The 25,996-nt window shown below is 36.5% G+C and overlaps 4 protein-coding genes and 1 pseudogene across 5 annotated transcripts; 1 reads left to right on the forward strand and 4 right to left on the reverse strand.

The window, feature by feature from the left end:
- Positions 1–1,174: 1,174 nt before the first annotated feature.
- On the reverse strand, positions 1,175–2,692 carry LOC147515231 (ATP-dependent DNA helicase PIF1-like). The gene is made up of 2 exons (XM_086592835.1): positions 1,697–2,692; positions 1,175–1,579 (listed from the first exon to the last, which is right to left on the reverse strand). The coding sequence occupies exons 1-2, from the start codon at positions 2,690–2,692 to the stop codon at positions 1,175–1,177; spliced, it is 1,401 nt and encodes a 466-aa protein (XP_086448961.1).
- A 243-nt stretch (positions 2,693–2,935) lies between these two features.
- LOC147515232 (uncharacterized) lies at positions 2,936–3,445 on the reverse strand. Its single transcript, XM_086592836.1, has one exon. It carries the CDS (start codon positions 3,443–3,445, stop codon positions 2,936–2,938), a length of 510 nt encoding a protein of 169 aa, XP_086448962.1.
- A 652-nt stretch (positions 3,446–4,097) lies between these two features.
- LOC147515233 (uncharacterized) lies at positions 4,098–4,827 on the reverse strand. Its single transcript, XM_086592837.1, has 2 exons — positions 4,343–4,827; positions 4,098–4,269 (listed from the first exon to the last, which is right to left on the reverse strand). Exons 1-2 carry the CDS (start codon positions 4,825–4,827, stop codon positions 4,098–4,100), a joined length of 657 nt encoding a protein of 218 aa, XP_086448963.1.
- Positions 4,828–11,751: 6,924 nt separating this feature from the next.
- Positions 11,752–13,263, forward strand: LOC147515234 (uncharacterized; annotated as a pseudogene).
- Positions 13,264–14,132: 869 nt separating this feature from the next.
- Positions 14,133–25,038, reverse strand: LOC147515235 (regulator of nonsense transcript protein). 2 transcript variants are annotated; one of them, XM_086594458.1, is made up of 5 exons: positions 24,847–25,038; positions 24,687–24,756; positions 15,322–16,040; positions 14,911–15,205; positions 14,133–14,590 (listed from the first exon to the last, which is right to left on the reverse strand). In XM_086594458.1, the coding sequence occupies exons 1-5, from the start codon at positions 24,850–24,852 to the stop codon at positions 14,571–14,573; spliced, it is 1,110 nt and encodes a 369-aa protein (XP_086450584.1). In that variant the 5' UTR covers positions 24,853–25,038; the 3' UTR covers positions 14,133–14,570. The 2 variants fall into 2 exon arrangements, with proteins under 2 accessions (XP_086450584.1, XP_086450585.1); XM_086594459.1 differs by lacking the exon at positions 24,847–25,038 and having other exon boundaries at positions 24,687–24,762.
- Between the last annotated feature and the right edge of the window lie 958 nt (positions 25,039–25,996).

A 25,996-nucleotide genomic window follows, 5' to 3' on the forward strand; every position in this document is an offset into this window, starting at 1 on the left:
CAATAGCCACCGAAATGCTACCTGCACTAAAATACCTATAAAAGCAGCAGAACCAAATCAAAGCTCAAATCAATCAAAATTAATACTTTTCGACAAACCCAAAACCAAAAAATAGAACCCTTGATAAATAAGCAAATAAATACCTGTAATAACACCAGAAGAAGCTCAGACTAAACCTTTACATAGAAGAAAACAAATAATTCATCTCTGGCTAAACGATTTTAAAACGAACTGAATCTTTACATGGAAAATCAAAGAGATTGAGTTATAAGAGAAGAGATGTTACCTGTTTCACTTGACCTGAGAATCAGCAAAGATCACTAAGTTATAGTGATTGGCCAAGGTCCCATCACCACGTTCATGGATGAAAAAATTAAACAACACAATAAGTAGAGAAAGACTAGGGAAGGAAAAATGAAAAAATGAAAAGGAACATACCTGAGAATCAGCAGAGATCACTAAGTTTGAAGATATGAGAATTGAAATTTCTTCATTCAGCTAAATACCATATAAACAGACGTCACCATTTAGTAGGAATTGAAATAGATTTGTATAGAACTATAAATTCAGGTGTTGTAAGATCAAAAAGAAGAAATAGGGGGGAAAAACTAACCAAGGTTAAAAAAAAAGTTCTTCAACGCAATACTGACAAAATGTAATTACACACCAATTCGCAAAATCTACATAATTTGAACGAAGCAAATTAACCAAGTAAGAGCAAATACAAATGTATCAATTTGATGACTATAAATTCAATGAGTAACTACTCAACACGTGACTATAAATGAAAAGAACTTACAGATTATAGTAAGACTTCTGGGTAAACAAAGTTTGGGGTGTGACTTTCCGAATTTGGAGGGAGGAGAATATTGATTCTATCTGAAGAAGTGCACCTTGATAGTGCAACATATAATTGACCGTGGATGAAAACTTCAGTGCGAAGGTCAATCCCCACATATTTCACCGATTGTCCTTGTGACTTATTTATAGTCATTGCATAAGCAACACGCACAGGAAACTGTCTTCTTGTCATTTGAAAAAGAAAATCAGAAGACGACGGTGACAAAGATATTCTTGGAATAAATGCATGATTACCCGCTTTTTCAACAGTCAAAATTCTTGCGAAAAGAACGTGAGGTCGACAGTGGACCACCATCAATCAGGTTCTATTGCATTATCCATCTTTGGGAGCAATATTTCGCAACAACATTATAGGACAACCGACTTTTAGGTTGAGACGAAACGGTGGTAGACCAATTGGATCAAGTGAGTTTAGGTACTCATTTGGGTATTGATTAATATTGGCTGGATTCGATTTGCATCTTCTTATGCGCCATCTTATGCGCAGAATCGGAGGAAAGAGAGTACTTTCCCCTGGGAACATATTTAAAGCTGCTGCATTAATATCATTGACAGCATCATTGCATGCAGATAGAATTGTGCACTCAGTTAAATATTCCGGTGTAACTATGGTAGGTTGATTTAGCTGAGGATATGTAGTAGAAATGAGATCCTGAAGATTTGCACATCGATGAATTGTTGATGGTAGTTCAACTGTCTCGCTTGGGTCACTTCCTATCTAATTAACCAGAAAATAGTAATGAATATTAGTACGAATAAAAATAGTACAAAGAATGATGTAAATGAATATCAATATTAAGCTAAATAGTACAAAGAAAAATACACAGTTTGGTACCTCCATTAAGAAATTTACGAACGCAATATTTGCAGAGTTTCCATTTTCCAATCGCATGTTTTGGGCAAAAGTTAGAACATGAATGTGACTCCAGAGGAAAGAAGACCGCAAGGAAGCACGCACAATATGTTCTCGAACCCCTTTGGGTATAACTGGAAGGCATTTATGGAAGTCACCACCAAGTACAACTGTTATTTCACCAAAAGGTTTATTATTGTCGCGAGTATCCCGAAGTGTGCGATCAACTGCCTCTACACAAAACTTATTTTGCATTGGGACTTCATCCCAAATAATAAGTTTAGCTTCCCTGAATAATTCGGCATGCATTGAATTCTTACTAAACCCACAAACAGAGGTATCAAGAATATCTAGTGGGATGTGAAAGGTCGAGTGAGCAGTACGACTGCCAGCCAATAGTAATGAAGCTATTCCAGATGAAGCGACCATAATAACAATATGCCCCTCAGCACGACATGTAGCAGCGATTGTGTTGTAAACAAAAGTTTTGCCTGTTCCTGCTGCTCCATTCAAAAAGAAGAGTTTCCCTAGATTTTGGGAAATGGAATCTATCACTGTTTGATATGAAAAGCGTTGCTCTGCATTTAGGAGAACCCTGTTGCCATGTGCTTTTGCATTTTGAGGATCAAACTGAAATTGTCGCTGGTCCCATATGAGTCGGTTTGCAATAACTAAGTTCCATCTTGTAGTTAACAGAGGCAGCGGCATTAGAGGGAAATTATCCAGTGATTTATCTGACTCTATCAAAATCTTATTTAAGAGAAATAAACCATAATCTTGCACTTCAGTAGGGGTAAGTTCTGGAATGTTGAACATTGTGCGAAGCTTATGTGGAAGGTCATCACATACATTTTCCCAAAAATCATTCCACAATATTGGGGTTGCAAAGGATTGCACTCTGCGAGAATAACACAAAATAGTCTGCGAATATGATATCCAGTCTGCATGACTGAAGCTTCCTGTAGACATTGCACCCATTCGCTGTCATCTTCTAGAAGTCCACGTGCAACACATGCATCTTTAAAAGTTGGAAGTGGAGGACCATTACCAATCCTTTTCAGATCATCAAATGGTTGAGGTCCTTTTACAACGGTTAGAAGTAAGCGCAGGTAAAATCGCTCACCGGAATTAGGACTAGCGAAATACATTCTACCAATAGCAAATTTTCCCTCTTGTATCCTTCTTGTCCAAGTCTGAGATTGTTTGTTCCAGACATAGTATTCAGGGAACTCTTGATAAGTGAGGCTTCTTGCTCTTAAATCTGACTTTTGGCCTTTTACAATCAAAGAAGGCAGTCAAAGTTGACTTTTGGCCCTCCGCCCTTGATAGTATATCATGTATTGGCTCATCAGCTTTATAAACTACGCGGTGCATTCCAGGGAGATGAAGTGTCAAGCACACAATTGTGGGAATCTCCTCATGTATATGGAAACTTAATAATCTCCAAACTGCTTCCGGTGGGCCAATATATCTCGCATCCAAGTATTGTTGGATCTCATCCAACTCATTCAACACTATTGTTGTCATGTCATGCCCTTTAAATATATACTTGTGAATATATTTAACACAACGGATCCCAGCACAAACTTCGACATTAATATGGCAGTTGAACATCTTAGAAAGATAAGGATTATAAGGAACAACATCCCTGTTATCAACTGTATGCCCCCTCACAATATATGATCTACCATTGTCACAACGACGGTAGATTGGATATCCATCTTTATCCATGGTGGTAGCATCTGCAAAAGTTTGGGGATAGTGATGCTTGCATCTACCATTTACCATGCACGGAGAGTTAGGATTATTTAGTCCACATGGACCATGAACCATACATGTGAGGACGGTCCGAAATAACTTCGAGTTCGGTTTTACGAGGCAGAAACTCTGCACATACAATGCGATCAACTTGAGCAGGTATACGGATCTTGTCGGAATGTCGAAGATATATAAGTGCATGCATATGGGGCAACCCACGTTTCTGGAACTCAATGGTGTAGACATGTGCAACGGCAGTACCAAGCACACCTTTCTTTTTAATTTCCTTCATCAAGGCCCTTCGCTTTAGTTCAAAGACACGGGCCACGACCTCTAGTCGATGAGTTGCAGTTTGGTGCTCAGACAATGCCTCAACAACTTCGTCCTAGTGCGGATTTGCAGTCATTGTGAGAAATATATCAGGATGCTTATTGTAACGTGTGATGGCTATTGAATCCTGAAATTTTTTGAACATGTGCCTAGGGCTACCGACACAAGATGCTGGTAAGACCACTCGTCTTCCAATCTGGTTTGGGTCGAAAGCTTCAGCTGCAACATTAGTGATACCTTGATAAAGTTCAGCCCGAAGCTTGTCATGATGTAGCCTATAATATCTCATTTTGTTCTATTCAGTCACTGCCCATCCATCCACCAGAAACTCTTGAAATAGTTTGTGCCCGCGTAAGATTGCAGAAAATTCTCCAGGGCGTTCAAATATCCGATAAGAGTAGAAATCCATCTGTGTTAATCGGTCATTAGTATTTGAACGCCTCATATCAGGTGACCACCCAAGCTCTCTGTAAGGAAACATTAGCAATAATGCAAAAGGCAAAAATTTGGATGACATTCAGCGACCGCATGAATTCTTGCCCTCCTTTAAGATATATCACAATATCCCTCATATTATCCCGCTCGCTGCCATCCCCAGGTAAAATGACAGCAATCTCATCTGCAGTGGGCAAGTTATAACGACGTCTATCTCTAGTAGCACTGTAATGCAAATAAGCAGGTATATTGAAGTTCTCACCATATTGAAAAGAGGCAGATCTAAGAATATCGTATGCGTGGTGAAAAGTAGCAGAGAAACAATTATACTGGAGCATAGTTGCATGAATTATCTTCAGAACATCTGTGTTCAAACGGGGATTACGAAGTTGACGTATATCCAATGCAGCACTGGGATCATATATGTAAAGCTGAGAGTAAGTTGGCTGCCGCCCAGTGTCAGGAATTAAAGATCTAGTTCTATGACGAAACTGGCCATGTATAGTAAAAGGCCTTGGACCTCGTCCAGTAAAGACTCGCTCATTTCCTCCAAGGCTCGTAAATGCGAAGGCTTGGTTGTATTGTCTCATCTACTTCCAAAATGACTTTGACTTGCGATCATTTCCATCATATAAAGCTTTAAGGGATGGAGGTAATGGCCGTAGTGGAGGCAATTTGACTTTCCCTTGCAAACAACAAGTCTCGATTCGAGGACATGATAATGATGAATCTTTTAGTCGTTCATCCATCCAATGGAGTGCACTACAAAATGGACACTGCACATCCATTCTCCCCAAGGAGTGTCTTCCTTGTTCAATGAGATGGTTAGAAACAATATTGTCAACTTCGTCTTCATCATCACTTATGTCAGCATTATTAGCAGAAATTGGACGGTCAAAACCATTATTGTGAACCTCCTCACAATATTGTGCAGGATCCCCAAATGGTTGTTGTCTACAAGAGAAATAATTGTATATATTTAGACAAAGGTGCCATTTTTTTGGTATTCCAATTTCAATAAGTGTGAAGAAGTATACTGCGAATTTCGGTTAGTTAATGATGATCCAGAAGCTGCATTTGTCGAATGTGATATTGGATGGACAAAGGATGAGGTAGAAGACTGCGATTCGGCGTGCTTGAAGAAACTTGTGATGTTAGGTAGGATCTTATGGTAACCAAACCACAAAGAACCAAGAGATTGAAAGATGTAATAAACCACGTACTAACCTTGCATTTTGGTGAGACGGTGTTGGTACAAAGTTCTCATTGGTTGAATGTGGAATTGCATGAGGTAAGGATGAGGAAGCAGAAGAGATACATGTACTGCAATGAAACTTGCACAGGTGAGTTATATATAGATTTTGATTAAGGAAAACCGCTAAGTGAAGTACTCACGTGTTGTTTTGATCCGATGAATTAGCATGGGTACTTGATGTGACACATTCTTCAGGGAGCGTAAATAGCCTTACGGGATTAAGGAATGATAGAGATTTCCGAAGAGACTCTGAAGAAGAAAGACGACGGTATGGTGTTGCATGAGGTGTAACTGGACTATTATGTGTTTGATGCTTGTCAGCTTGAAGTGGAGTTTGTGGAAGTGAATGAGAGCCATTCAATGTTGAACCTTGTGCACCTTGAATGGTGAAGTTTGTGCTGCCAATTAGTTTAGTGCTCCTTTCTCTTTCCCTTCGAGCACCCTGTCCGAGTATTCTATTTGTTATCTGCACCTAATTATAAGTATAATCAACCGAATAGATTGGGAGAAAGAGGAATGCATGGATAATAGCAAAGATGGCAGTTAGTATTAAAAGTAGAAAACGCGAAATGTAAAGATATGAAGAAAGTAGTGAAAGGTAATAAGTGATCGAAGACTCAAAAACAAATTATAAATGAATAGATGGATGACCACATACAACACAGTTGGTGGGTAAATATTATACATATAAGCAGGCATTAAATGGAAGTTATTAAATAGTAGTGAATTTACTACAATTGTAGTGTACGAAAACACCTTTTGGACAATGCATGAGCAATCATAGTATTGTTTTAATTAAAGCTCATCTTACATGAGAACCGGATGGTGGGAGAAGTGTTTGAAGTGGAGTCTGTGGAAGTGAAGGAGAGCCATTCAATGTTGAACCCATTAGTTGGTGGTCAATGACATGACTTCGAGCACGCTGTCCTAGCATTCTATTTGTTATATGCACCTAATTATAAGTATAATCAACCGAATAGCAAATATGGCAGTTAGTATTAGTGGAATGTAAATATATGAATAAAGTAGTCAAGGATAATAAGTGATCAAAGACCCAAAAACAAAAGCAAATTATAAATGAATAGATGGATGACCACATGCAACACAGTTAGTGGGTAAATAGTATACATATAAGCAGGCATTAAATTGCAATGAATTTACTACAATTATAGTGTACAAAAACACCTTTTGGACAATGCATGAGCAATTATAGCATTACATTTTAATTAAAGCTCATCTTACATGAGAACCGGATGGAGGGAGATGAGATAGACTATCTGACGGGCGCTGCACATTTATAAAGCAAAAGAAGAAATAAGACAATGCAATATACATAACCAACAGTGTAGAAAAATAAATAAGGCAATGCAACTTAGCATAAGACAATGCAAGCAAGAAATACCTGGAAGCCAAGAGGCGGTTGAAGATTGAGCCTATCTTGGGGGGCAACAAAGACGTGTTTGTTTTAGTTTGAAGGTTCCTTAAAGGAGTCCATAGGGCGTTTTTCTTTGTCAAGAATTGGTTGCGTAGGAAGCTATAAATATTTGAAAGAGAGTTCAAAAACGTGATGTGAAACCAATAAGAGTGTTAAGATAATTTGGGTAACTCAAAGTATGTTAATAGAAGTTATCAATAACGTATATTGTTGATAGTAATACCTGGGAGCGAGCAAGTCGTTGAGGAGTAGGTGGCTGAAGGTAGAGTCCATCTTGAACTGGAAAATAATTATTGTTTTTCTTGTAAGGGTCCTTATAAGGGTTCATTGGACGTTTACCCTTATCTATGGGATCCTATAGAAACAAATAGAAATAGCTAGATACTCAATAAAACTTGTAAAAACAAATATAAAAAGGATAGGTAGGGATAACATACCATAGAAAGGAAAATCTGCAACAAAAAATGGTGCCTAAAAAAAAGACAAAGCAGCAGTAATTATGTACTTGATCAGGTTAATCAAAACCTAAAGGCAACTTAAAAACACACTAAATCAGTAAATTGATTAGTACATGTTCTATCCGAAACAATCATAGATAAACGAAAAGAATTTTCTTGTTCATAACCATCATCTCTTATATTGCAATCGAATAGTATTCACACCTATGTCTCCACCATGAGACACCCCCCAAGTTGTAGAGTGGAATTATTGTGGCCCCTATACAAACCCACGATCACATTCCTCCACAGGGTAAGCTTCTTAACTTATATAGAACAGACGCACCTGGACTCCACCGGTTGTAAGCTCAATTAATGTAGGCTAGTTGGCACTTGGGCTTAAGCCTGGGAAATTTTTTCAGGAAAAAGTCCATCAACATCCCATGTAAGTTACTTGCTTCATCATAACCTGACCCATCAGGAATTACTATTTCTCTCCTGCTTTTAAATTTCAATGTCACACAAACTTACGGTGGAAATTTTTCCCTCCATAAGAAAGAAAGAGTTTTACTTAGATTAATTGAGTGACATCGAACCCCCTATATTTTAAAACAATAAAATTAACACATTTAAAATATGACTAAATTGAGTACTAAAAACATATAACTACACACGGGACACTATTCAGGGTGTCATCTGCTCTTATTTTGCTTTTCTCCAACTCAAAGTTTCATTTTTTTTAACCAAAGACAAAAAAAAATACATTTCAAACTTTAGGAGAACTAACATAAATGTTGACCATTTAAAGGTTCTAAAAGGTTTCCTTGCTTACCTTCCAACTCTAGCTCCTATGCGCTCATGAGACTTTTTGGAGAACCGGTGGGTATAATGAGCTGAAGTCCCAAACTACAAAGGGTTGAACAGGTTTGATAAAACAAAATAATCACACATTACGTTAAAGAATATTTTCCGAATAATTATTAGTTGGAAGTCCACTCTATAAGGGAAACATACATATTTAACATTTCAGCATACACATAGTAGAACTTTGATTACTATACTCAAAAGTCAATCCAATCTTCAAGCTAGACAAAAAATCACTGCCATTTGTTCGAGTTTAAAAGAAGGTGGACCCCAAAGAAGAGCATTTGGAAGACAATCCAATATCCTCATGCATTTTTGAAGGACAAAAGTTTCTCTAAAAATCCTGGTGATTTTTGAATCTTGTACAAGTCAACATTGTAAGTGGGAGGAGCCTAAAAGCCGAAAGGACCACATATATAAAAGTAGTGAGGTCGTGGAGGGTGGAGCACATGTATATAAAAGTAAAAGAAAGGAAAAAAAAACATTTGCTTTAGCCTGAATAGCAAAATAAGAGCAGCTGTATCCAAAAACATTTGGTAGACATTGACTTCGATAAAGTCTGGAAGGTATTCTTTGCTTTAGCCATTGAGAGTGAGCTCTGAAAGAAAAAAAAAAGGAGTGGCGCAATCAGGTAATAACCTTTTGAGGAAATTCCTTTGTGCGTTGTGCGAGCAGAGTTGCCTCTTGCTGGTTTGTGCGAGTAGAGTTGCCTCTGAAAGTGGTAAGTAACTAAGGTGATAGAACCTGGGTTCGCTTCTTCGAGTTATAGAGTGTACGAGATTTATTGGAAAAGCAGATGGGAGAAAAATTTACTGTGCTCAGTTTTCTTCTGTTGCTGAGAAAGACATTTTGAAGGCATTGGGGAACCTAACAAAGATGAAGCATTGGTTGTGGAGGCACGACTACTGGTGGTTGGTGCTCTGACCGCAGTTGGTGAGGGAGTAAAGGCGGCAGGAAGAAGAATAGGACATAGATGTTTTGCTTGAAGAATATGAGGAAAGAAGATCCAGTAGATCCGAGTATTGGATGTAAGGAAGCATACTCCTTAGGAGCGGCTGATTATGCCATGTCACAACTTGGTAAAAGATAATGACAGCCATTGGATGGAGGCCCTGCGAGCCCCACACCATTGCTTTTTATTAGATAGAATTTGCTACTTTCTAATTGGCCAATTCTAAACTGCTGCAAAACCCGACAGTTACATGCACTGCCCAATGCTTCAAAAACCTCACACATGATCTGTGTAGAGCCTTTTACTTCTATTTTCGCCTAGGTAGGTAGAATCATTCGAAAGTGGATTAATCTAAACTTTATTTAACTTCAGACAAAAGAAACAGTCTCAAAACCACCTAATTCAGAATTGTATACTTGACAAGATTAGTATCAAATTAGTAATAAAATAAGTTGCCTCTACAACTCGGGCTGTTTCTCTGAAAGCGTTGGACTTAAATGAACAACCTCATAGCGGCAATGAAGTTTTCCAACCATTACAAAGAAACTAAAATCAAATTGAGAAAGAGAGAGAGAGAGAGAGTAGCTATATCATTAGAGTAACGAGTAAATCAACAATTCAAAGAAAAGATTTTGGAAGGCAACATATAAAATTCAAAGAAAATAATTCACATTACCTTAGTAACTTATTCCAACAAAACATTAATTATAAGAAAAGAGGAAACAAACATTACAAATATAACACGCAACAACTCAGCAAAGATCAACTCACAAAATCATTGTATACTGACGTTGAATGTGAATGAAATTAAAACACCTACCCTCACTACTTCCAAGCTTCTGGTCATTTATCATCAGCCTGTGAAGAAAACAGATCGAATGTCTAATGCCAGTTTAGCTATATCATTTATCTACTTCGGCAAACCAGTTTTAGCGTCGAGAAGTGCTTGACTTGCATCAGCAAACAACGTTGGACCTTTCCCCGGTCTTGTGCAGATAAAGTACGTAGCTAACATCACCCCTGAACTTCTGGGAGGGAATGTTAGGGCAGATGATGGAAGGAAACGATGATGGCGGCGGTTAGGGCAGATGTTGGAAGGAAACAATTCTTTATGTTTTTTCACTCTAAATGAGAGAAGAAGAGATATGGTAGAATCGCTATTAGCTTAGAAATGCAGCATACCACCTAGATGAATTTGAAAGTGCCATGTCACAACTTGTGAAACACAATTACAACTATTGGATGAAGGCCCTGCAGGCCCCACACCATTGTTTTTTTTTAGATAGATATGAGTATATCTAATTTGCACTCTTCCCCTTATTTCCCTTGGCCGAGAGAGGAAGGGAGGAAATCAACCAAAAGTAGCACATCCAAAGAATAAAACATGACGCTTTCAAGAATAGAAAGGAAAAAATATACATTGCACTTGCAAAAAAATAATTAAAAAAAAATTATTGCAACGTTAGGTTATTACCATATACAGTATGAACAGAGTTATGAGATTATGAAATTTGCAAGTATATTTTGCGTGTACAAAGCGCATCACATCCAGTATTGATGGTGGAAGATCCCAAGCAATAACTAAACTCTGAAGGGTCAATTGCTACTCCTTTTCTTAATCATCCGCAAAAAGTACCTCTCTTCAAAGATCATGATTGGCTTCCCTAAGCCGATGATCATCAAAGCGTCTCATCATTGTCAATTATGGAGTAATCTAAGTAATCGATAATCTTTTCCCGACAAAAACTTTTGTTGCATGACGTGAGTGAATTGTTCCATCGATCTTCCATCTCAACAAACAAATAAACTTGCTTTCTCATTAGACTCGATTACCATTGCTCACGAACACCATTGCTTGGATCGTTGTTGTCTGGCTCCTGGAAAAGTAAAATAGTCAAAACAAGGCAAAGACACGTTAAATACAGTCATGTCACCAAACCAGCTCATTTAAGAGCGAAAAAGATTTGCTTGACTATTGCATCCTCGGCTAATCAAGGTATGTAATGGGTACTGGCCAAATTTTATAGTGGGGATAAATGTTTATGCATGTATTAGTATGCTAAGTTTGTTATTCATTTTGCATTAATCAGGTTGCAAGGATGTAGTGATAATCCTATTCACTATAGCAAATGTTCTTCGTTGAAAGCAGACGACCAAATTCCACGCCCACAAGTACTAGCCGCCATGCCTATGAGTGAATTTTTTCTAAAACTTAATTCAGCACTAGATGTTTGATTATTATTTTAAACAACTAATAGTGATCTTATTAGTGAGATGGCCGATAATCCTATTCACTATAGCAAATGTTCTTCGTTGAAAGCAGACGACCAAATTCCACGCCCACAAGTACTAGCCGCCATGCCTATGAGTGAATTTTTTCTAAAACTTAATTCAGCACTAGATGTTTGATTATTATTTTAAACAACTAATAGTGATCTTATTAGTGAGATGGCCAGTACCATTGGGTTGTCTATGCAATCTGCCAACATATGTGAGGTGTATTAACTGACTTGGCATGCCCTTTTTTATTGTTGAGTTGAAATTTTAGAGATTTTACTATCCAAGTGTTTAATGACACAGAATCTTTATATTTATGCCAAAGGGTATTGTGGAAGATGTGTTGTGATCAAGTTTATTGAGTTATCGACGGGGAGTTTGATTTTAGGTTCTTTTTATGGAGTTGTAGACTTGCAAAGGCCGATGGACGTTCATCATCAACAACACCCACATGTTTTGCATCAACAACAACAGCACCTGCATTCTCAGCAGGGATCAATGGTTCACCCACCAATGCACGATGTTTTTCCCCTCACAGTTGGGAGGATGCACGAGTGTGAACAGACAATGGCCATAGTGGAATATAATAAAGGGGAGAGGGCAAAGACAACGACAAGTGATGAGGATGAACCCAGTTTTACTGAAGGTGGTGTAGATGGGCATGGTGAACCAGGTAGAGGGGGGTCACCATGGCAGAGGATGAAGTGGAATGATACAATGGTGATACTTCTGATCACTGTAGTTTCTTACATGGGTGAGGATCTTTGCTGTTGAATGTAGCAATGGGGGAAGAAAATATGCAATTATGCAAAAGAAGGGGAAGTGGAAGTCAGTCTCGAAAGTCATGGCTGAAAGGGGATATTGTGTATCACCTCAGCAGTGTGAAGACAAGTTCAATGACCTCAACAAGAGATACAAGCGACTCACATACATCCTTCGAAGGGGCACTTCATGTAAGGTTGTTGAAAATCCTGCACTTTTAGATATGATGGACCACCTTTCGGAGAAAGCTAAGGAGACTGTTAGGAAAAGATGTGCTCATACCACAATGGAAACAGACTACATCTCCTTCCTGATCCATCATTGCAGCGGTCCTTGCAACTGGCCCTTAGAAGCAGAGAGGATGATGAAATTCTTGATACAAGAAATAACCAACAAGATGATGTTGGCGACGATGATCAAGACACTGACAGTGACGACCATGATGACGAGCCTGAGGAGAATCATGATAATGGGGCCATGTTTGGGTTTCAAGGCGGTTTGAAAGAGGATGAAGTAGAGGCATGACCATGAAGATGTGAGTTTTCTTAACTCAGGATTGTGACAAAAGATCTTATCCTCACCCACAGAACTGTTGACATGAATCAGATGCTCTCAGAAGGTAGTAAAACAGCTTGGTTACAGAAGCAGTGGATAAAGTCTCGCTCACTTCAGTTGGAAGAACAGAAGTTGTAGATTCAGGCACAAATGTTGGAGCTAGAGAAGCAATGGTTCAAGTGGCAACGGTTTAGCAGGAAAAAAGATCGAGAGCTGGATAAACTGAGGATTGAAAATGAGCGGATGAAGCTTGAAAATGAGCGTATGGCATTAGAATTGAAACGGAAGGAACTAGAAGCTGACTATAACTGATAGATGCAAGGCATCATTTTATACACAGGCTGAGAAAAATAACTTTTTAATTTCCTGTACATCAATGGAGGATGGCAACTCATGTATACATCTTATATATTCCCAAATTTGCTCAAAAGTCTTGGAAGGGCAAATATATGTGTTGTGGGTTTTAAAAATGTGATATTACTCAATGGTGTGCATTATGAAAAATATTGTTTCCTTCTTATATTCGTGTCTGTGGTTGTAGCATTTGAATATGTTAATTGTAGTTTCGATTTGGTGCGTCTCATGATTGAATTTCTAGCAAATTTGAGTGAGTTGGCTAGGCTTAGATCACCATATATTATACAATGTACTTAATCATAAGATCATCCACTATTAATGTAGCAAGCCTGGCAATGGCCGGGCCAATGAGCTAGTGAATATAAACACTAAGTGGGTGTTTGGTTCTCATTTTTTCAAAAAATCATTTTTTCAAAAAATCATTTTTTTTTAAAAAATATTTTTTTTTAAAAATATTTATTCTAAAAACAGTTTTTCAATAAACATGTTTGGTTGTGATTTTTCTTAAAAGCTATTTTATCAAATAAGATTTCACACTATGTTTCTCGATATATTGTGGCATATTGTGGCATAAATCACTAAAGTCTAAAACATCCGGGGAGTTCATTTGTCATGAGCACCCAAAGTGTTTCCTTCAAAGAAAAATAGTTTTTTAACTTGAAAAACAAGTTTTACCTAATACCACCTAATTATCATAAAACAAATTTTTGGGACCAAAAAGTGTTTTTTGGATGAAAAACTTTTTTTTTTTTTTTTAAATAGAGACCAAACACATTTATTTTTTCACTAATAAACACTTTTTGGCAATAAATAAATAGGATCCAAACACTCCCTAAAGGTCTCTTCATCGGTGCTCCCTCTATGAAATTATTCTCCAAAGAAGCTACAGAAACCTTAATTGTATTTGCATCTTCTTTGAAGAGGATTTGGGCTTCCAAATTAACCAGTTCCTTTTACCTCATTTCAGATAAATAAACTTTTGTTAAGAGTTTGCAGGAATATCAAGCAGAGTCGGATGTTCTAAAAGTTGTAATTTCCCAACACAGAGCAACAGAAGTTGTGCTCTTTAAACCACACCCACTTAAACTTTAGTTGTCTGCATTGTTATCCCAGTTCATTACACGCATAGCACGTGTCTATTCAAGAAATTGTTCAACTTTCGAGAGTTTCATGCCATCACACCTTTGTAATAGTTTCTTCATATAGGAAGCACACATGAAAGTACATATTTACCAATCCACACTGTGAGGCAATAATAACAGTAGAGCAGCAGGTGCCTCTTTATTTTCAGCTCTTACGCATGAAAAATATGGCAATATAATATAGAACCACGGATCACCAACCTCCAGTTTACTAGTGAAGTGGGTCTCAGAGAATCATACTCATACCGCTTTAATCTCTTTATGAGAAGCATATGCAGGGACAAGCTTTTCTTCCTCCTACAGCTCCAACACCAGGTCTGCAATGCCAATAAGTAAAGGGTCACAACTCACAACAAATACTTATTTTTAAGGGTCAGAGTAGAACTTGTTTTTCATTGAACTGTTCTTCTGTTCAATTTGACATAAATAGAAAAGTATTTAGGACGCTGTAGATTTTGATTATGATATCAGTGATTTTAGAGGCTTAGCTCTGCAGCCAGAGAAAATGCAGCCTAGTGCTAAGACGATGCAAGTCGAATCTCACTGATAAGTAGACTGGCAGTCCAAAAAACTTGTACTGCGAGTATACGCAATGACTTAAACAAAGTACACATGATTATAGTGTGTGTATGCTTACAGTCAGCGTCTGTTTTGATCCAATACTCCCTATTGCCACTCCCACTGGAATCACTTCGGGTATCTGCAACATGAGGCGTGTTTAAGTGGCTTTTATGGCGGACTCGATCTTTCGAAACTGAAATCTTGTGAATTGTGGTGCTATCTTCATCTGGGAGGGTATGCTCTCGACTGTAATTTGAACCTCCCCCATCGTGGGGAATATGGTTCTTCATATCGGTTTTGTTGGGCTTGGAGCACTTTTTCGGAGTTGTAGAGTCTTCAGGGTGAACTTTTCTGTGGAACATTTGTAGGAGCTGCATTCCAATCATCAAAGAAGTTTAAGTAGGGAATAACAGGTTACCTACTCTGCCGTAACTCTTTTCACAATGCTTACTTATTTAGAAAAAAACTTGAGCAATAAACCACACACCTTATTTAGTTTTGTTTCGACAGCAATCGAATCAGCAGCAGCAGAAGAGCTCCCAAGTATCATCCTCTTCAGTATTTTCTTAACAGACTTCTCTCTCTCTTTTTCCCCTCTCTTTACTTCCTTGTTATCTCCCATCTCTTCTCCAACTCTAGTCTTTTGAAACAACTCGCCAAGTGATGTTCTGTTCTCTTTCTTCGCAACTGTTGTTAGTTGAGGTAACTCGACACGAGACCCGAATAAGTACTCTTGAAGTGGACATACAGCTGATCCATTCGCAATTCCATCGGTTCCACTAAGCGTAATGGTGCTCACATGACTAGTCCTCCCAGATGAGTCTGTCCACTTTTCTTCTTTCACATCAGCAGCAAGAACTTTTTCCAACTCCTCATTTATAAGGCGCAAGTCGTTTTCAGTTACGTTTGTTTCTTTCTCTGATACACTTTCAGCAGTTTCAGGAAATGTTGGAGTTTCAGGCTCAACAAGTAGTGTTGTTTCGGAACCAAATGTTCCAATAGTGAGAAGCCCATTGAAGTATTCAGATTCAACATCAGAGGATTCATCTTCAAAGTAATCTTGATCACCTTCAGCACTCCCAGTGAATGATTTATGTAAGAGATTTTCTTTCTGGGATTTTAAGGGTCTTGATCCACTGAAGTACTTTTGATAGTATTCTTGTTCGTCCAGTGATGGCTGCCCAGTCAGGCAATTACATGAATGCCCTGGAAACTCACAAAAGTTGACATGTCAAATCATCATTTTAGTTGTGGTTCAAATGGTTGAAATGAGAACCTGCAATCTAATCCGTAGAACCGCCCACAAATTCTAAAAATTGTTAATCTCAAGCCACTTAAATAGTTAAATTAGCAATTTTGAAGTGGATTATGCAATATTAATATATCAATATAAATTAACCAATCTATTTGATATTTGGTTTTGTGGTCTTCTGGGATAGGGGATAACTTTTTGGTTTTAATACCCGTTTTTGCTCTTTTTTCACTCATTTTTTTTTTCTTTTTATTTTATATTTATATCGATGTTTATATTTTTGTGCATTCTTTTTATTATTCAACAATGTTTTAACCTCATAAAGGGTATGGGTGAAGAAGGTGTAATCAATTTAAAAACGTTGGTGTTAGTGCAAAATCTGCCCGAATTGGGTTAAACTAAAAACAATTGGTGGTTTTTTATATATATATATATATATATATATATATATATGGGGTGGGGAGGGATAGAGGCACATTCTTATGCGTACATTATAGCCACATTTTTCACATACAAATGAATTAAGGTCTGGTTTTTGGTGGAGATGATCTTCCCACCATGAAGATCATTCTCACAAAAAATTATAATATTTGGATATGTCTAACCATGTAAAAATTAGTGTTCATTTTTGAGCTTTTTATCTAACGGTCCAAAAATTTTGTGAGCATGTTATAAGGTTAGATTTCTTTGAATGAGATGAATTTTTGTGAGCATGTTCTCTATGGTGGGGAAATTATATCTACAAAAATTCAGCATTTAATTCAACTTTTAAATCCATGATTTTGCTTAGATTAATTCACAATGTGGCTAGAATGTGGCTACAGTGAATGTGCCTCTATCCTTCCCCTATATATATATATATATATATATATATATATATATATATATATATATAGCCTAGCTCTTAAACGAACCAGACATGTATCTTGAACAGCTTATATAGTGTCATGAATAGCTTATATAGTATCCTGAACAATTTTTTTAATTTACGCTTATTAACTTTTTAATTTATGCTTATATATGATACTATATAAGCATGACTCTTAAAAGGACTAGTCCGTTTACAGACATGTATCTTGAATAGTTTATATAGTGTCGTGAACAACTTATATAGTGTCTTGAACAACTTTTTTAATTTACGCTTATTAACTTTTTAATTTATGCTTATATATGATACTATATAAGAGCATCTTTAGGAGTGATATCAACCTAGCACCAAACACCAAATTTCCAACAATTTGGTGTTTTTTCAACTTCAGAAGAGTTACATGTTGATGAAAATACCAAACCAAACACCAAATCGGCCAATATTTGGTTCTAGGTTTGGTGTTGTATCAAATCATCTACGTGGTAAAACCGCACGGTTTTGGCAACACCGCGTGGGCTTCGGCAGCTAAATGGGCTTCTATGGTGCGGTTTTGGCAAAACTGCACGATTTTTCTAAAACCGCGTGCTCTCAATGACAAAAAACGGCTATATCTTTCTACCCTATAAATTGAAACACTCACACCATAGTTTTACACTCACTTCTTTTCTCTACTCTCTACTTTTTACTCTTTACTCTCTACTCTTAAAACAACAATGACTAGTCAAGAACCAAAATCAAAATCTAGAAGGGCTTCATGGATACAAGAAGAAGATGTTGCTCTCACCAATATTTGGCTACAAGTTAGTCAAGATGATGTAGTAAGAAATGAGCAAAAGTCGAACGATTTTTGGGCTAGAATTCTAAATGCATTTCATGCAAATCTAGGAAGAATGACCGAACGCAACTTGATGGGCATGAAACACCGTTGGACTCTCATTCAAGCTAATATCAACAAGTTTCATGCTATTCTTTCTAAGATTCAAGCATCTCCTCCAAATGGCTATAATGACAATATGATGGTAAGTATTTACTTTTTATTTGTTATTTTGATTCACAAATACATCTTTCAATTCTAATTTAGTTTTTGCTTAATTGGTAGGTTGAGGAAGCAATAAGTGCATATGTGATACATAATAAGGTTTGGAAGTGGATACAATGTTATTATATGGTGAAAGACTCACCCAAATGGAAGAGGCTACAGTTGAGAAATAATTTGCATCCCACCAAAAAGTCGAAGTCAAACAGTGGGAAAGGAGGTTCATCAGTTCCAATATCAACTACGACAACTCAACCAATGGATTATGATCCACACCAAGTTCATGGGCTTGAGGATAGGCCGCTTGGAAAGAAAGAAGACAAGAAAAGAAGGCAAAAAAGAGAAAGAAGAAGGTGATTCTAAATTAGAGGAATCTGCTAAGAAACTTGATGATTTTCTGGTGGAACTTTCTAAAACCACCAAAGAAGGCTATGAATTGGAAGCTCAAAGACAATTGAAGAAAGATGAGATGGAATTCGAAAAACTCCAATTGAAGAAAAGTTCGATGGATTGGAAGCTCCAAATCCAAAAAGAAAAACTTCAATTGAAGAAAGATGCGCTCCGAGTTCGAGAAGATGAAAATGATGCTAAAATACTAGGAATGAAATTAGAAGGATTACCCGAAGACGAGCGCGAAATTTGGCAACTCAAAAGAGCAGAAATTTTACAAAAAATGAAGAATCGACTTGGCAATATCACTGGTAGTAGTCAAAGTAGTGCATAGTCTAAATTTGAGTTTGTATGTTTTTTAATTTAAGTATTTTAATTTGTCTTTTAATTTATGTCTTTTAATTAATGACGTACTTTAATTTGAGTTTGTATTTTGATTTTAATTAGAATGTACTTTAATTGAATATTTTCTTTTAATTTGAGTTAAGTTACCTTAATTTAAAGTTGATACTTTTTATCATTCTAAAAAAATTTGGCAGAGTCTACTTTGTATTTTCAAAATTCTCATATACACAAATCCTTTCATAAAACCACAAATACATAGAAATAAACTTGGAACACAAATACATAGAAATTGAAACAATAAATAAACACAAAGTCTAAATGAAGTGCAAATAGAAATAGAAATCAAGTCTGACCACACCGCCCACGCCTACTCCACAAAGGCTTGACCAAGTCATTCTTCAATCTATCATGAACAACTTTTGAACGAACCCTCTCGACACCAGATGCCCAACGAAATAGAACAAATTGGCGTTGATCTTCAGATGCACCTTCTCTACTTGGTATTTCCAAACCAGGAATATACTGCGGGATATTCATTTCGCGTTCATCTTCCACAATCGTATTGTGTAAAATGATGCAAGCCCTCATAACAGTAGCCATGTTCTCCAAATACCATAACCTGCACAGATTCGCTAAAATAGCCCAAGACGACTGTAATATACCAAATGCCCGTTCTATGTATTTTCTAGCAGCTTCTTGCTTCTTTGCAAAATGTTTGTCTTGTGCAATAGTCGGTTTAGAAATCGTTTGAATCAAGGTGGCATAATTAGGATAAATACCGTCAGCCAAGTAATAGCCCATATCATAATGATGGCCATTCACAGTGTAGTTACAAGGAATAGCTTCATCATTGACTATATCATCAAATATTGGTGAGCGGTCAAGCACATTAAGATCATTGTGAGAATCCGCCATTCCAAAAAAAGCATGCCAAATTCACGCGTCACGATCGGCAACTACCTCCAAAATCACTGTTGGTTTATGCTTATGGCCAATGTGAGACCCTTGCCACGCGGATGGGCAATTCTTCCATTGCCAGTGCATGCAATCAATGCTTTCTAGTATTCCAGGCCATTCGCGTTCCTCAGACTCTTTATGCAAACGTTGAATATCTGCAGCATTTGGTTTGCGCAAGTATTCACCTCCAAAAATTCTAATAATTCCATCACACAAATAGCGCATGCATTCATGAACAGTTGGCTCAGCAACATGTAACATATCATCTACTAGATCAGCTGCAGTCCCATAAGCAAGCATTCGTATAGCAGCAATTACTTTTATTTTTGGGTTAATCCCAAACTTACCCGCACTATTAAATTTTTGTTGAAAATATGGTACATTATGATTAAGATGATTGAAAATACGAGTAAATAATGACTGACCCATACGAAATTGGCGTCGGAAGTCGTGGTCACGAAATATAAGATTTGCACCGAAGTAGTTAGCATTTACACGAGCCAGTGTTGCCTCGTACTGACGATTCTTACATTTTCTTCCTTTCTTTGAACCACCATGTGGTCTATAAGAAGACTCCGCTTCTTGCTAACACAATAAACTCAGACGATGTCGAACCAAAGGTAGAGCAATAGCTACTAATTTACGAGTTTTAACTGCAGTGTTATCATTTGAAGAGCTCGAGCTCGATGAAAAATCAGAAGAAGATGAATGATCCATTGAAGCAATCGTCAAGGAGATGAGTTTAGATGAGAGGGAACATGAAAAATGAAGAGAACCTCGCATGACCAAGAGGGTTAAATGGTTATAACACGCGATTTCTGGAAAACCGCACAATTTTGGCAAAACCGCGTGGGCTTGGGCATGTCAGATGGGCTTCTATGGCGCGGTTTTGGGAAAACCGCGTGGGCTATATGGCGCAGTTTATCCAAAACCGCGTAGTTTGATGTCGAAAATTTGATGTTGCTCCTAAAGTTGCTTGGTGTTTTTTTGGTTTCGTCTTTTTTTTGTTCAAAATTTTGGTGTTTTTTTGGTAGCTCTCCTAAAGATGCTCTAAGCTATGCAAGACATCATATAAACTGCGCAAGACACTATATAATATGTCTGTAAACGGGCGTCTGTTTAAAAGCTGGGATATATACTTATCAGTCATTCTCTAAAAAGTAGCTACTTAAGTTAATTTAAAATATGTACGTGGATTTTGTGGAGATGATCTTTATGGCGAGTGCTTCATAACCACAAAAAAAAATTAGTTTTGAATTCATTTTATAGGTGAAGTCTTACTTACGTACTTATTTTAAGTTAACTTAAGTAGCTACTTTTAAGATAAGGACTATATATATATATATATAGCATGGCTCTTAAACGGACTTAAGTAGCTACTTTTAAGATAAGGACTATATATATATATAGCATGGCTCTTAAACGGACTAGTCCGTTTACGGACATGTATCTTGAACAGCTTATATAATGTCTTGAACAACTTTTTAAATTTACGCTTATTAATTTTTTAATTTATGTTTATATATGATACTATATAAGCTGTGCAAGACATTATATAAGCTGCGCAAGACACTATATAACATGTCCGTAAACAGACGTCCGTTTAAAAGCTGGGATATATACTTATCAGTCATTCTCTAAAAAATAGCTACTTAAGTTAACTTAAAATAAGTACGTAGGTAAAACTACACCTAAAAAATGAATTCAATCCCAATGTTTTATGGATATGATATACCCACTATAAAGATCATCTCCATAAAATTTCAGCTCATTTGGAAACCTCCAATATTGGCAAAAAATTATTGCAAAAACTCGACATTTCTAGACCGTTAGATTTATTTTTAAAGATGACAATAATTTTTATCTATGTTAGAGGTTTCCAAATAAGCTGAAATTTTGTGGAGATGATTTTTATGGTGAGTGCTTCATAACAAAAAAAAATAGGTTCGAATTCATTTTCTAGGTGATAAATTAACTTAAGTAACTACTTTTTAGATAATAACTGTATATATATATATAGGCCGGATCTTAGAAGTATATACTTATTTTAACTTAAAATAAGTATGTAAGTAAAACTTCACCTAGAAAATGAATTCAAACCTAATGTTTTGTGAATATCATCTACTCACCATAAACATCATCTCTACAAAATTTCAACTCATTTGGAAATCTCTAACTTAGGTAAAAGATGATTGCAAAAATACTATTTTCTGGACCGTTAGATTTCTTTTTAAATATGACAACAATTTTTACCTAGGTTAGAGGTTTCCAAATGTGCTTAAATTTTGTGGAGATGATCTTTATGGCATATAGATAATACCCACAAAATATTAGAGTTGAATTCATTTTCTAGGTGATATTTTACTTACGTACTTATTTTAACTTTAAAATAAGTATATACTTCTAAAATCGGACCTGTATATATATATAAGTTTTACTTACGTACTTATTTTAAATTAGCTTAAGTAGCTACTTTTTAAATTAGTTGTATATATATATATCGTTCAGGTTATGTTGACACCCCAAATTGACACCCCTACTAAACACAATGATTTAATAGCCGGTTTTTGGTAGATATGATCTCCCCACTATGGATATGATCTCCAAAAAACATCAGCTTATTTCAATATGTGTAACCTTGTCAAAAGTTGTGTTGAAGTTTGCAATTTTTTTAACGGTCTATATTTTTCAGTTTTGTAAATAAAATTGACAAGGTTAGAGATATCAAAATGAATTGAAATTTTGCAAACATAATCAACATGGTAAGAGGGACATAATCCACAAAAAATCAGTCATTAATTCATTGTAGAAGTACACTTTTTGGTAGGGGTGTCAACGTAGCCTGACTATATATATATAAAACTTAGGTAACTTAGGTATTTTAGGGTGATTTAGGATGGTCTGATGATAGGTCGAAATGCGGATTAGAGCCTGAGATTTGCTTGGTTTTAACTTTTGAGTGAGAGATGAGGGTTGCAACATATTAGGGTTTCTTAAGATTGCATCGTAGTATTATGTCATAATGTCTGCCTACATCAACAATCACTTATATATAACAGTACTTTGTTAGAGATCCGGGGGGGGGGGGGGGTACCCTTGGGCGTGGCCCGAGGAGGGGTATAATGGACAGTCACCTAGCCCAATAATGGGTGAATGTTGCACCATGTGATCCCTCTTCGCTTATACGGTTGTCCAAAGATCCTAGTTATGAGTAATTATCCTCCAACTCCTAATGTCGAGGCCTATCTTTAATATGATATCAGATCAGGATATTCCTCTGGCACAAATGGCCTATTGACTCTACGTCACCTATTTAAAATAGCGTCCACATGTTAGAATCAAGAATACTTAATTAAATGAGAGGAGGTGTGTTGAGATTTATAATCTCATATCGGGTGTCTAAAGTCACCACTTATCAAATTGTTTTAAGTTGGATGTCTATCTTCAATATGGTATCAGAGTAGGCTATTTCTCTGGCCCAAATGGCTCATTGTACTCTACATCACTCATTTAAAATATGCAACACCTGAAGGGGGCTGGGCGTGTTGAGATTATAATTTCATATCAAGCCTTGCAATCAAATATGTATAAGTCCTAGGCCTCTCAACTTATCACCAATTGGTTTTAAGTTGGATGACTAAATACAATATGGTATCAGATTAGATTATTTCTTTGGTCCAAAGAAATCATGTGTTACTTCTCACCCATTTAAAAATTGTCTACCTATTAGACTCGAGATACACTACACGTGAGGGGGCTGTTGAGATTATAATCTCGTATCGGATGACTTACAATCGAATATATTTTTATCCTAATTATATTATGGCCCAACTAACCTTTTTGGACCTTTAGTCTAGGCTAATTTGGGCCAACCCTAATCATTAGGATCAACTCGTGTATAAGTATACTACTCACAAAATTTACTAAACATGGTCAACATATGATTTGGTCTTCTTTATCCTTAGTCAATAAACTATCAAACTAGGTCAACCATGGTCTTAATTAATCTACAACCAATCGATCGAACTAGTCGTACCCCAATTTTATGGGCCAGCCCCTCAGACACATGTAGATAATCTAGCTCTCTCTGATTTGATAAACAGACAATGTTGGCACATCATCTTTCTAATGCTTTATAAGAACATTTCCAAAGCAGTTGTAACTTACGGAATAATTCATCTCATGTGTTTTTCACATGGTGGAATCCCCCATCCCCCAAGATCTTACATCCCGTCTGGTGTGTTTTTGAAGCCAGATGGAATGTTGGATATATTCCGATCAATCTTCACGACAATGTAGCTCTCGATAGATGTAGCAATAATAGCTACATCCATTTTTACAAAGTGTCACCATTGTATTGGATAACTTACAAGGTAGCTTTGGCCATCTTACTTACAAAGAGACCATGCATTCAGAATGCGCTCTAAGCAGGAGGAAAGAATAAGATCAAATAGCAAAATTAGATAAAACCTCAAAAACCAAAAAGTAGCTACATGCTTTGGGTTTTCGCTTTTATTTTGTTTCTAAGATGGAAAAGAAAAGTTCTACTTGTATCTAACCACAAACAATTCTTTAAAAAAATATTAAAAAAAAAAAAAAAAAAAAAAAAAAAAAAAAAAAAAAAATCAATCACAAAGAATAATCCATATCTGAATAAAAGAATTGCAATACATACCATAAAAAAGAAAAGGAAAATAAAAAAATCGCAATGCAAAATAGGGCCTAAAACTTGGTTGGCTTCAATGTTTAGCTAAAGAGACATGTTATAGTTCCACTTCATGCAATATGATCCAAATTAATAGACACATTTTCTCTATGTATGTTGATTTTATTCGTCAATGTCTTTGGATCAATACTGGATTCATATGACGAATGCATACTCATACTGAAATTCTAGGACAAACAATTAATGAGACTAAGTTGAGAAAATACAACAATGTAATACTTTATTACTTTTAAATAAAGGAGTTGATTATAGTAAAACTAGAATAGAGAGAGAAATACCAATCCCAAAATCCTTGAATGGTTCACCACTACTATTTTGCTTGAGCTTGCGATGCATCCAGCCAAGTAACTGCATAAGACATTGTATATAAACAGTGGTTATTAAGAGTACTAACGAATCTAAGTAGCAATAGAGAAATGCAAATAAATTCATACTCACCTTCATCTTGAAATCTTTTCTCTAACAAAACTTTTTGGTTGATCACTAATTCAGTTAATAAAGAAGATACAAATAAAGGTACAAAAGATATAAAGCGTTTTAAGAATTGAAAGGAATGTGGATGTTGCTGTTGTATTTTTCTTTATGATGAGTTCTGCCTGTTGAAGAAAAAAGAGGAACAAGATGGTCGTTTGCAGGGTCCAGGTGTGCCTACTAGTTGAATGAAGGGTCTTTTATAAGTGGGTACAAAAAACATTGAGAAAAGTACAAGATTTGGGGTGGCTGTTGTATGTCAAGAATGATCAATCAAATTGTGCTGAGGGAGTGGGTTATGGTTTTACACACGTGCATGTGTCTGATTGCAGCTTGCAAACCCATGCTTTGCTATATAAAAATGATCGTAGAACAAAATTTGAGGGAAGTTTTATAAATTAAAATGATCATAGCACAAAATTTGAGCGAAGTTTTAAATGTTTCAGCGGATTTGGTTTGTGTTTCCACACACAGGTGGAGTGGTTTACTACGAACCTGCTAATTGCTATATTAACTGTGACATACAATCCAAATGTTGTAGAACTAATACCTAGTACTCCTCACCTCGGGCCTTATGCAGAGTTATGCTTTTAGCTTCTCAGGTTCTCAGGAATCTCAGCTATCCAGCATATTTACAAAGCGACCGCTGAATGCCCAAAAAAAATAAATAAAATAAAAATCATAAAGATATAAATTCCACCTACTCAGATACAAAATACATTGCACGCTAATGTATCATCTCACATAAAAATAGCTGAATTATTATGGTTAGTAATTTATTTTGCCAAAATATGATTCAGAATGACAATGAAGATGGCAGAAGCAGCACAAGTGCACAACTGCTGGTGATTTTTGAATAAAACTTTTCAGTAGTAGTAGGAATGTAGCACTTGCCGTGCTTTGTTTTTGACCTAATTTGGTCCATATCTCATATCTGATGATTTTAGAGTATACAGTATAAGAGTCGATCTATAATATTGTGCCTTAGTAGGTGCATGATATGATCGAATACCTAATATAATCAATCTGTTTTGGTAATAAGATCTATGGAAACAGTGGGCTCAACAATAGCAAAGGCACTTGATGTGATGAAAAGCACTAGGAATTGTATGATTGC

Source organism: Coptis chinensis, chromosome 2, assembly GCF_015680905.1.
Source record: "Coptis chinensis isolate HL-2020 chromosome 2, ASM1568090v1, whole genome shotgun sequence".
Taxonomy (NCBI): domain Eukaryota; kingdom Viridiplantae; phylum Streptophyta; class Magnoliopsida; order Ranunculales; family Ranunculaceae; genus Coptis; species Coptis chinensis.